This window comes from Stenella coeruleoalba (assembly GCF_951394435.1).
Source record: "Stenella coeruleoalba genome assembly, chromosome: 3".
NCBI lineage: Eukaryota > Metazoa > Chordata > Mammalia > Artiodactyla > Delphinidae > Stenella > Stenella coeruleoalba.
The window spans coordinates 1,513,169-1,525,146 of NC_137148.1; the positions used below are offsets into that span (position 1 = coordinate 1,513,169).

The window sequence follows — 11,978 nt, forward strand, 5'->3', positions numbered from 1 at the left end:
TAAAAATCAGGATTACATTGAGTCTGTAGACCAATTTGGATGAAACTAACAGTAATATTCTAATGTCAATATTTTATTTAATTTTATTTGAATTCTCCAAGTGTTTTACAATTCTAAGTGTACAGAATGTGCCTAATCTTGCTATTTAAATACATCATGGTTTTGGTGCTATTATAAATAGTATTTAAATCTCAGATTCTATTCGTTCCTGGCCAGTATATACAAAGATCTCTCTCACTATACGGATAATAGAGAAAACATGAAATGTTTCTGGTAGGTTGTGTCAAATCGTAGGATACGAAACTTATTTAATGATCTAAACAGGGGACTGGCACTCTTTTCCTGCAAATACAGCCCCAATAGTAAATATGTTAGGTTTTCCAGGTCATAAGGTCTCTGATATAACTACTCAGCTACTACTTTGGCTGCTGTAGGTTTAACAAAACATAAATGAATGGCATGGCTGTTTTCCAATAAAGCTTTATTTACAAAAATGGGTTGCAGGCTGGATCTGGCCTGTGGATTGTAATTTGCTGCCTTCTGACCTAAACCGACTTTTTTGTTGTGCTGCAATCTCAGGGCTCTAAATGCTGGTCCATCCAGGTATCGGGAAGTAGATGAGCTGCAAGGGGTTTGGTCATGCTCTTATCTTAGATCAAACAGAGGCTGATAACCCCAGGAGAGAAGGATGATTCAAAAACTCATCAGGCTGTGACCCCGTGACAGGCGACACCAGGACACTGAGTACCACTGGCTCCAGGTCACAGTCTGCAGAGTCCACAGCAGCAGCTCATACCCACTGCACACACACGTGTGCACACACACACACACTGCACCCATGCATACACTGCACACTGCACCCATGGACACACGTGGGCGCACACACTTCTCAAGTCTCAGACTAAGGATGACAAACATATTTAATCAATGCCCCAAATACCTTTATATATGTATAAACAAGTTAAATTTCCCTTGACTTAAAGACTGCTATCACGGCCTTCCCTGCTTATCCTGGAGATGGGAATGTTGAGAACACGTGTCTGAATCCACAGGGAAGCAGCAGTGTGGCTGAACGCAGAGACAGGGCCGAGAGAGAGCCGACGCACAGGGTGGTCTTCTAAAGAACCTGCATTCTGACGTGGGATAAAGCCAGCTTTCCCTCCCCCCGATGTTCGGTCCTCTGCCCGAGCGCAAACACAGGTTGCGCAGGAGCTAAGAAGGACACGTTCCCAGGTGGGTCTCAGGCTTGGCTGGATCCCGAGCCACAAGGAGGTGAGACGCAGGCCGCAGAGTCCACAACACCCGAAGGTCAGCAGAACGGAGGCTACACAATGTTTACTTGTTATTTTCCTTTCGACGAGGCAGCACCGTCTCCGGGCAGGGATTTCCCAGCCCGAGGGCTACATTTGTCTCTGCTTGTGCTTCGGGTTGGTCTTGCAGTAGACGAACCAACGCCCGCGCCTCTTGACCAGGTAGCAGCCCTTGCACCGCTTCTTGAGGACGCCCTTGGTCTTGAAGCCCAGGACTGGCTGCTGCAGGCCGAGTACCAGGCGCGCGGAGAGGAGCGCGGCCGCCGGGCTGGGGGGCGCACCGACCTGACGGCAGGCGCGCGGGTGGCACGGCGCGAGAGAGGAGAGCGGGAGGCCACCCAGGTGCAGCAGGGGGCCCACGGCGGAAACCACTTTCCTTAGGAGAGCGGTGGCCATGTCGCGGCTGGATCTAGGGAGAAAGAGGAAAAGTTGTCACAGCTGCCGGTGGCTCCTGCCCCCGAGAAAACCTCCTTCCCCACGTCCCTGCCCTCGGGACACAGGCCGCGGGTCCGGGAATCTGCGCGACCCCCGGGAGGGCACGAGAGCGGCGAGCGGCACCGTGTCTCCGCCCGGCGCCGAGACCCCCACCCGGCCGCCGGGGCCAGACGAGGCCCGCGTCCACGTGACCCCGTGGCGGCCGGGCCGCGGGCTGGAGCAGAGGGCACGAGGTCCGGAACGGTGCCCGGCTAGAAGGGATCACCCGTGCGGCCGCTTCCCACCGCAGTGACCTCCGCCCGCGTCCCACCCGGGCAAGCCGAGGCCAGGGGTCCCCGGAACGCGCCCTTCCTGAGCCCGGAACTCCCGCCGCCTCCCCCGCCCCTCGGGACCCCCGGAACACCCCACGACCCCCACCTGGAAAGAGTGAGTCCGGGCCCGCCCGCAGCCCGCCTCGCCAGCCCCTGCGCCTGCGCTCTCGGCAGCGCCTGCGCAGTGGGGCGGAGATGCCGTCGCCCGGAGTGTCCGCCAGGAAGGAAGATGGCAGCAGGGTCACGTGGCGGTCCCCTCGGGGCTGGGCGCAGAGGCGGAGCCACGTGGGTGCGGGAGTCGCGGAGCGCCGGGTTCCTCCCCGGCTGCTTGCCTTTCCCCTCCCCAGTCCCCTGCAAACCCAGCCCGCCCCCCACTCCCGGGACCCTGCGCCCTCCTCCCGGGACTCCCCCAGCCCTGTGGGCCACCGGGCGGCTAAGTTTGGGGGGCGCTCCCGGGGGCGGGGGAGGGATGAAAAATGGGAACAAAAGTAGGTATTTTGAATGAAAAAGAAGTCACAACCAAGTAGACTTTTTAAAAAGCTGATAAGTATCAATGTCAAAACAAAATCTAGAAAAACCTCATGTTTGTATTAAGTGGACATCCTGGGAGAAATGTGGCGAGGCTCAGGGGAACGCATGGAAATAGGCCCTGGTTCTAACTGACTGCAGTTAAATTTATTTCCTCCAACATACTTTCAAACACAGAGAAAAGTTAAAAGACACTGATGGCGAACACCCACGTACGTACCCACTGCCCAGATTCCACAGTGAAATCGCCACGCATGTCTTTCCAGGCTGTGTCTGCGTGGACACAACTACTTTCCACGCACACGAAGGTGAGCTGCACACGGGGTGCACCTGCGCGCCGCCCTGGCACCGCACGCGCACCCCTGACCCGGCTGCAAGCTGTGGCCCCTGCCCAGGTGAGCTCGGGCTTGCCTCTGAGCATGCGTCCGTGGACACCTTTCCGATCCGGGAGGTATTCTGGGCACTGTCGCCTCTCATCGCCACACCGCCCTGGAGTCCAGGCTGTGGGTGCCCTCAGCTCCTGGGCAGTGGGATGCGCGACTCCACCCCAGCTCTGGGACTGCTCCCTGTGCCCACCGCCCTCGCCCATCGGGGGCTGGCCGTGAGCTGACCATCCCGACGGGTCTCTGCACAGGCCGTTTGGAGGACGCCATGAGGGGCAGGAGAGAAGCAGGGCCGGGACCGCGAGGTGTGCTCCAGAGCAGCGGGCCTTTCGGGGCTAACCTGCATGAGGGATGCCATCGGCTGCGCTTTACTGGCAGTTTCATTGGGCTCTGCTGCAGAAACCCCAGAACCACAAAGAAATGCGCTCTGTCCAACATGATGTACTTCCAGTTTCCTCTAAGCTAGGACTCATCTCCAACATTCACAACATTCAACATGTAACTCCCCATGATTATCCGTAACCATCGAAGGTAAGCACTGCATCTTCCGTTTCCATCCTCCCCTGCCCTGCCCCTGGTAAGTGGAGCATCACTAAGTGCTAAGGTTGCGCGGAGCGTCCCCCCTTATCCGGGCTGAGCCCCCGCCCGCCGCTGCACCAGCCGGCCGCACCTGCCTGACCGCACCGCGCGTGCGCGCCTCACCGGGCGAGGTAAATCCGGGCCGAGGTTGGGGGGGGGGGGCGCGGACGCCGTGCGCATGCGTCGGCGCTCGGCGCGTCGGTGCGCGGGGTCGAAGGTCAGCCTGAAAGATGGCGGCGGCGGTGACCTTCCTCAGGTTGCTGGGCAGGGGGGGCGCGGCGGCGCGGAGCCTGCCCGGGGCCGCCAGGTGCTTCGGGGTGCAGACCTCGCCGACCGGGGAGAAGGTCACGCACACCGGCCAGGTAACGCCTGCGGCGCGGAGAACGCCCTCCCCCTCGGGGCGCCCAGGTGGGCGGAGCCCCGGCTCGGCCCCCGTGTCCCCGGGGCCCAGCGCCCCGGTGCCCCCTGTGCCCCAAGCTCAGTGCCCGTGGTCCAGTCGCCCAGCACCCCGGTCCCTCCTCTTCCCCCGGCCCAGCACCCGGGTCCCACGGTCCAGTCCCTCGGGGCCCCGAGCCCCGCACCCGCAGTCCAGTCCCCCAGTCCCCCTGACGCCCCAGACCCAGCGCCTGCGGTCCCGTCCTCGGTCTCCCCCTCCGTCCGGGGCCCCGGGCCCACTACCCGCAGGGGTACCGAGGGGCTGTCTGCAGCCACTGTGGTCTCATCCTCGCAGCGAACTCGGATCCAAGACTGTTATCCCGGGGTAGCCCCTTGGTTACTGTGGGGAGCCCTCCGGTGGAGTCAGCAATGACCAGTTCTGTGCGTCCGATCTCCTCGTGTTTGTGTAATGTTGAATACCACATTGTAGTAACTCTCGAGTTACTGAAATACAGACACGGCGTTAGGCTGTGATCCGCAGCCCAAAGATGAGGGAGTGAGTACCTGTGTTGTTAGAAAAGGCCACGGAGCAGGTTCAGAGAGGAGGGGAGCTCCGGGGCCTCCGAGGTCGAAGGCGGGTGTCCCCCTCCGCCAGGACTGCGCTCCTCTGCTCCTTCCCTACCGTTTGCTACTTCCAGTTCAGACTCCTGCCTGATGTCCCGGTAGGAATCCTGCTGAAAAATGCCCCTGGGTGCGCAACTACACGGACTCCCGGTGTGTGTGATCGTGAATGGCCTGAACGTTAAGAAAACACTTTTCCTGAAGCGTTTATGATTGGTATAAGATACAGCATCGGACCGTAAAAAATCCCATACGGTCTTTTTCTTTTCAGGTTTATGGCGATAAAGACTACAGGAAAGTTCGATTTGTAGGTCGTCAGAAAGAGGTGAGTGAAAGGTCTAGCAAAAGAGAGGTGAGCTTTCTAAAACTTTTTATAACGGAGAAGAAATAAATACTAATCTGTAAAATTTAAGTAAATTCTCCCCAGATTGTGAGCACTCTAGAATCTCTGGAATTCTCTATTTCTTCTGCGTGTTAAACATGTCTAGTTCTGTTTTGGTTTTTTCCCCCTGAGACATGTAACACGACATCTCGTGAGTATAGTTTTAGCTTACGTGTAAATGGGCGTGACCTTTTCTTTCACTTCTGTGCCTTATACTTGCCAGACTCTCAGGTTAAAGCAGAGTCACATCAATGTTTTAAAATTACTCTTTCAGTCACTTTTTGGAGTATGTTTTCTGTGGTTCACAGCGTATAGATTAGGCTGGTTCTTTCAGGGACTTTTTTTTTTTTTTTTTTTGCGGTACTCGGGCCTCTCACTGTTGTGGCTTCTCCCGTTGCGGAGCACAGGCTCCGGACGCGCAAGCTCAGCGGCCATGGCTCACGGGCCCAGCCGCTCCGCGGCATGTGGGATCTTCCCGGACCGGGGCACGAACCCGTGTCCCCTGCATCGGCAGGTGGACTCTAAACCACTGCGCCACCAGGGAAGCCCTTTCAGGGACTTGTGAAGACAGCACATGGGTGGGTCTTCCCTGAGTGGGTCTGAAACACCAGTGCAACCGCTGGACACTGGAATCCTTTTGCCTCGGTGGCCTGCGTTCTTCCCACTTCCTCTCTCCCGTGCCTGCCACCTCAGAGGGAGTCCTCACCGCCCTGGCTCAGGCCTCCCTCCACCCCTCCCCAGCAGTCACCTGGCGTCACTTCTCCCCTTCAGGCAGCCTGTTGATTCTTCCTGCCACCCTCAGCTGTCCCTAAGTCGCATCTCCCCTCCCTTGGACCTTGGTTACGTTGTCCATCCCCAGGGTCTGGTTTCCTACCTCCCACTTTGAGGGTGTCGTGGGGTGAGGAGTCTGGCCCCCTGGATGGAGCAGTTCCAGCAGGTGCGTCCTGAGCCCTGGGGTCGACCTTGCCCCCGGCTTTCCATCTCAGCCTGTCACACTCCTCTCTCCTGGGAATTCTACTGTGGCTTCTGGTTTCTGGTTGCCCTCGCTGGGGACAGACATCAGGGAGCAACTTAAACACCGAACCAGACATTCCAGAGTTCGTGAGGCCAGTAACGTGTGAATGGAGGGGGCAGTGCTGGTGACGTCGCCTCGCTCAGACCGTCAGCTCACCACGGTCCTGAACCGGCTGCAACCCTTGACCTCCCCGCTCGGGATCTCTGGGGCCTTTTCCTGTCCGAGATCGTGGGCGTCCAGGGGCCCACGCTCATGTAAGATGCGCAGCAGGTCTCTCCGGCTTTCATTCTTGCGACAAAAGTTTGGCGTTCAGTAGTGTTTGAAATATTTTTGGTTTCCAAGAGACTGTTGTTTCAAAAGACCTCTAGGCATGCTGAAAAGTTGCACGAGAGTAGGAGCGCCTGTATCCCTCCCCCTCCACAGCGTCCCTGTGATTCTCCTGTTGCCTGAGTGCGCTGCCTTTGTGAGAAGCGACAGGGTTGAGCGCTTGCTGAATGCTGATACGTTGTGTTAACTCAAGTCCGTGGTTTAGGTTTATGTGGTAGGTTCACGCTTGGGGTCGCACGTCCTGTGGGTTTGGACAGGTGCATGGCATCTCGTATCCACCGATCTTACTGTCTCTACGGTTTCATTTGGGTGAATTTTAAGAAATAAGCTGAACGTGCTCTTACTCTGAGGAGCGAGGAGAGCAGGAAGCTGGGTGGTCGATCCGCCTTCGCAGGAAAGGTGGGAAGCGTCCGCGTGTGGCTGCAGCGAGCCTGCCCTGGAACCTGCCAAGGGCTGGCCTTGTGGAGAGGAGATGCTCATGCAGAAGGGGGCCCAGCCGCCGCCCCCGGGGAGGGGCAGCCGTCGGCCTGCAGCAGTCCTGTGTCACTGGAGGGGGCTAAGGGCCCAGCCGACCTCCTGTTCCTCTGCGGCGATGGAAGTATTTTCGTTACTTCGCGGTTACACACGTGGAATTAAAAGCCGACGTTTCTTGCCCGTGAGTGACGGGCGCCCGCGGCATCCTCAGGCGGAGGTGGTGCTGGGCCCAGAAGTTGGTTAGCATGGCTGTCGTGCTGTGTTTGTCGGTCGGGTGGACCCTGTGGGGCTCCGTTTTCGGGGCGCAGGGCCCCCGGGCGTGGACAGCAGTGGGGACAACACAGCCACGTGTGTTCCGAGGGGGCTGCACTTCCTCACTCCTGCTCCCTTTCCGGAAATAGGAATCCCAGGGAAAGCTTTGGGATGGCATCATGTCTAGCCGACACAGCTTTCCAAAAGCAGGAGTGTCACCCCCGCTCTGCGGGCTCAGGACGTCAGCACCGCTGGGTGTCTCGGTGGCAGCGGGTGGGCAGGCTCTGCTCCGCGGTCGGTGCTCCTGGGTGCAAGTGGATTGGGCTCAAATTGTACTAAGCTAAGGGCCTCTCCCGCCGTGTTTGTGAAGATCGATCCTTGTTCTCTTCTCTTCGCTGTAGCCTCGGGCCCCTCTGGGTGCACGTGGGGTTCTGGGTGCCAGAGCGGGGAGCCACGTGGCCTTGGTCCTCCGGGCCTGACGGGGCACGACACTTCTCACCATCGTGATGAGCAGATACTGGGGTTACTCACGGAGCCAGAATCACAGTGACCTCGGGCAGCGTTTACACCCCGAGTGTCTCGTCTGCGTGCTTGTCCGCAGAGGAGTCTGGAAGGGGGAGAGCGGGCCCCACCGCTGACCGTGTTTGTCCTCTGTTACCGAGTTCCAACCCCGTGGACGCTTTGGCCCCCAGAGATGGGGACCTTCGAGATGATCTTGCTGTTTTGCACCCTGAGTGTGTCAGCTGGGGTGGAATCCCGCAGCCCCGTCAGATCAGGTTGGGGTCTTCGTAGGTCCAGCTGCTGCCCGTAACGTTGGGCTTCTGCCGGGCCATGCGTGGCGGTTCCGGTTCTGGTTCCGGTTCTGGCTGCTGTGGGTGAGCATCTCCAGCTTCCTCAGCTCAGACGACATTCTGTGCCTCCCAGCTGAGTACCTGCCCCGAGAGAAGCTGGCTCCCCGAGGAAGGAGGGGCAATGCGTCGCCCTCTCCCTGCCTTTACCAGCTTGAAAGTCACGAGCTGATTCCTTCCAGTGAGGAAGGCGGTGGGTTTAGCGCATCTCCATGGAAGCGCGGGGTCAGGCATCTTGTGTTTCCGTGCTTCGTGGTTATGGTGCCGTCGTCGCTCCAGTGTCCCACGTGGAGCAGCCCTTGTAGTCCGAGGCTGCCTTTCCCTCCGTCGCAACGTGGCTCAGCCTCATCTGTACGTTTCCTGCTCGGGACCCCGAACCAGCTGTTAGTTCAGAGCCCGGTCCCCAGAGGGAAGTGGTCATGGAGACAGCGTGGCTCCTGGCCCCGGGTCGGCTGCTGCTTCTGGTCTTTTCCAGCAGATAGAGTAGGAGAGCATGTGTGTGCATGTGTGTCCATGTGCAGGAGTGAGAGGGAGGGTGGGGCAGGGCCAGGAGAGAACAGGCGACGCTGCACGCGGGGTGGGATGTTAACAGGGGAATCCAGGTAGAGACAAAGGAGAATTCTTTGCACTGTTGTAATTCTTGCAGCTTTTCTGTGAGTTTGAAATTCTATCCAAATGGAAAGCTAAAGGCGTGTGTACACGTATGGAACGACTTGTGTATTTTGAGGATCTGCACTGATAATATTTGAATGAAACAGTACAGAACGTGCCTTTGCTGGCAGTGTGTGCGTGTATGTGGGGGGCGGTCTACGTTGATTTAAATTCCATGAGAGCGTCCAGTGTTTGTGCTTGTCTGTACGAGCTTCTCCTGTCTGTCTTTTTCCAGGTGAATGAGAACTTTGCCATCGACCTGATAGCAGAGCAGCCTGTGAGCGAAGTTGGGAGTCGAGTGATATCGTGTGACGGCGGGGGGGGGGCCCTGGGCCACCCCAAAGTGTACATAAACCTGGTAACGTGCCATCCGTCCCCGGACCCCCGTCCTTCTGTCCTGTCCTCACCCCGCTGGCCTCACCCTCTCCCACTCGGCCTTGCCCACAGACCACACGACAGGGGCTGAATAAAGGGCGTGTCCAGGGCAGCTTTGACTGTGCCGTGTGTGCAGCGGCCTTAGTGTCACCAGCACTGCTTTCCCTCAGGCTTGTAGGCATCTGTCTTTCCCAGGGAACCCTCGTGTCGGTGCCTGTGTGATCGTTTACTTTGTTGATAACTACACGCACAGAGCCTTTGAGAAGGAGAGCAGTACACTGGCTGTTAGAGCAGAGAAGGATGCCTGGGGATAAAGCTCAGGTGCACGTGGTGTAGCGACAGGGCAGGACCCACCACCGCCCCTGCTGCTGTGTCCGGGCTGGACCCCACCCCTGAGGGGTGGGCCTCTGCTCCGCGCCCCACCCTCCAGCCCTTCCAGGCCCCTGCTCGAGGGCCGGGAGGGGGACGGGGAGAGCCGTGTGTTCCAGGGCAGGGAGCCTGCATCCCAGCGAGTCTGGGTGGAGCGGGCTGGACCCAGGGCCTCCGGCACAGCCACGTCCTGCGTCAGCAGTGACCCCGGAGCTCCGTGGGCGCCCCTGGTTGGCTGTGTGTTTCCAGTGTCTGCTTTTAGTGTCTGAGGTCTACCTGTCTCTAGATTGACGTAGAGTACGGAAATAGGAGCTCTTTCCCTTTGAATTTTCCAGGACAAAGAAACGAAGACGGGGACGTGTGGCTACTGTGGCCTGCAGTTCCAGCAGTCCTGCCACTAGGGCCGCGTGGGCAGCTCGGTGGCACGGACTCTGTCTCTAGTGCCGAATAAAGGGTGTTGTTCTCTAGGATGCCGCGCACAGCTGTTTCTGTCACACAGGTTCACTTAGGGCTGCGGCTTAAGGTGGCGTCCCCTCCCGGGCCCCTGCCACATGCTCCTTCCACCCGCGGGACCACAGCGGGGGCTGGAAGAATCCGGGGGCCGGGGGCAGGGGGGACGTGGATGCTCGGGGGCTCGGGCTCCGGCCCAGCTCCACCCCCGTCACTCATCTGCTGTCACTCTTTCTGTCCATCTGATCCTCAGGCTCCGTCCAGTGTCTTATATCCCCAGAAGTTAAGTACCTATTTGAAGGTGTTAACAGTCACATGTGGTCCAAATCAGGCACAATTTGTGTATTTAAAACAGTAGTGATTACAATGTGTCATAACAAAAATAAAAATGAATATTATGCGGGAAGAGAGTGGAGGCTTGGTGGGGTGATGGGAATTCCAGGAGGAAAAAGCGATGCATGGGGGGCGCGGGGAAGCGGCACCTACACCAGAGAAGATTCCTCAGCTGAGGGAGAACCCACAGATAACAGGGCACACCAGGTGCTCAGCAAAACTGGTGAGAAGAGACACAACTGGGTGCATTCTGGTCATAAAAACTAAGTTGATGAAACTTAAACTTTATGGAGGCTAGAGAGGACAAGACCGTTACAGCTTCCGGATGAAAGGAGAGATGACCATAGTGGCAGAGTTACCGGAAGGGCGTCCGGCATCTCACCTTCAACCCTGGAAGCTGGACGTGGTAAGTGGCTCTAACAGTCAGGAATCCTGGGCACGACCAACGTGACATACACTGGCAGAGGAGCACTGGATGTGGAGAACTCAGGGAGCCACGCCTGGGCCCCAGCCAGCCCGCGGCAGGGGAGGCGGGGGCCCCTCGGCCTGAGCCGGCTGACGCGGAGGGGGTGCGGCCCCGAGCGCAGGGCATGCTCACCGAGGCTCTCGTGGAGCCGGAGCTGCAGGCCCAAGACCTCAGGTAGTGGACTTGGGGGCTGGCTGTGCAAAGCAGGTCTGCGAGGTGGGGGCAGGGCGGGAGGAGAAGGAGGTCGGGGGTCCTGGGGGTCCCGTGGGTGGAGCGGGTGGGGATGGAAGGAGTCTCCAGGTCTCCGCTGGTTTCTGGAAGTGTCTCACATCTGCTCACAAGGAGTGGGGGTGCAGTGCGCCAGAGGCGTGTTGAAGTCTCACACCCACCGGGGGTCTGCGCGCCTCCCAGTGTTCTCCGGCTTGGCGCCCTGTTTAAGGCGCTGCATGAGGCTCTGCTGTTAGTTTCTGCGGCTCGCCTGTTCACTGTTCTGTCTCTAACAAGCCACCTGCCTTTGAGTCTGCTCTGCCTGTGCCTTATGGGGCCACACCTGCTTCATTTGCTTAGTATTTGCACATTAATTTTCTTAGTCCTTTCTTCTTCACCATTAATGTGTCTTCATGTTTTTATTGTATCTCCAAATATTATGTCTGCAATATACTCTCTAATATATTGGTACTTGGTATATTGTATACCAAATATACTTAGATTTCTTACCAAGTTTAAAGTCCTTCATCTCCTAATTGGACATTTTAGTCCATTTCTACTTAGTGTAACAGCTGACGTCTTTAGATTTAAATCCACCATCTCATTCTGTCCCATTTGTCCCAGCTCTCCCATGCTTCCCTTGCTCCTTTACATGAAAGGATTAATTTTTTCATTCTCTTTTCCTCTCATATGGTACAAGTTGATTTTTCTTCAAATCAAAAAAGTCATTTGAAAACTGGGGAAAATAATGGCAGATCATAAGATTTAAAAAATTCCTAATAAACCAAAATACAGGTCAGTATGAAAGACACCCAATTTTGAGGGAAAATGGGAAAAGGCATAACAGACACTCTGTAAAAGAAATAACAGAGGGCCAGCGCACGTGCGTGTACAGACAGACCCCGGATACCTGATACAGGGCCAGACCCAGGGGGCTCGGCTGCACGTGCCTAGGGGAGTGAGTTGTGCACCAGAATGTGAAGGTCCTAAGGCAGGGGTCCCCGACCCCTGGGCCACAGACCGGTACCGGTCCATGGCCGTTTAGGAACCGGGCCGCACAGCAGGAGGTGAGCAGCAGGCAAGTGAAGCTTCCTCTGTACTTAGAGCCGTTCCCCGTTGCTCGCATTACTGCCTGAGCTCCACCTCCTGTGAGGCTGACGGCGTTAGGTTCTCGTAGGCGCGAACCCTCCTGTGAACTGCACACGCAAGGGACCTAGCTTGCGCGATTCTTGTGAGAATCCAATTCCTGATCTGAGGGGGAGCTGAGGCGGTGATGCTAGAGCTGGG

General features: G+C 57.4%; 2 protein-coding genes across 2 annotated transcripts; one reads left to right on the forward strand and one right to left on the reverse strand.

Moving 5' to 3' along the window:
• Positions 1-351: 351 nt before the first annotated feature.
• MRPL36 (mitochondrial ribosomal protein L36) lies at positions 352-2,909 on the reverse strand. The gene is made up of 2 exons (XM_079917196.1): positions 2,163-2,909; positions 352-1,719 (listed from the first exon to the last, which is right to left on the reverse strand). Exon 2 carries the CDS (start codon positions 1,704-1,706, stop codon positions 1,401-1,403), a length of 306 nt encoding a protein of 101 aa, XP_079773322.1. The 5' UTR covers positions 1,707-1,719; positions 2,163-2,909; the 3' UTR covers positions 352-1,400.
• Positions 2,910-3,756: 847 nt separating this feature from the next.
• NDUFS6 (NADH:ubiquinone oxidoreductase subunit S6) lies at positions 3,757-10,158 on the forward strand. The gene is made up of 4 exons (XM_079917564.1): positions 3,757-3,908; positions 4,814-4,867; positions 8,727-8,849; positions 9,571-10,158. The coding sequence occupies exons 1-4, from the start codon at positions 3,777-3,779 to the stop codon at positions 9,634-9,636; spliced, it is 375 nt and encodes a 124-aa protein (XP_079773690.1). The 5' UTR covers positions 3,757-3,776; the 3' UTR covers positions 9,637-10,158.
• The last annotated feature ends 1,820 nt before the right edge of the window (positions 10,159-11,978 follow it).

What these genes read in the sequence shown, in the direction of transcription:
- MRPL36 (XM_079917196.1), bottom strand. Translation starts at nt 1,706, where the DNA reads ATGGCCACCGCTCTCCTAAGGAAAGTGGTTTCCGCCGTGGGCCCCCTG.
- NDUFS6 (XM_079917564.1), top strand. Translation starts at nt 3,777, where the DNA reads ATGGCGGCGGCGGTGACCTTCCTCAGGTTGCTGGGCAGGGGGGGCGCG. An exon ending in AGGTCACGCACACCGGCCAG is followed by an intron (nt 3,909 to 4,813) that starts GTAACGCCTGCG and finishes TTTTCTTTTCAG; the next exon opens with GTTTATGGCGATAAAGACTA. An exon ending in TTGTAGGTCGTCAGAAAGAG is followed by an intron (nt 4,868 to 8,726) that starts GTGAGTGAAAGG and finishes GTCTTTTTCCAG; the next exon opens with GTGAATGAGAACTTTGCCAT.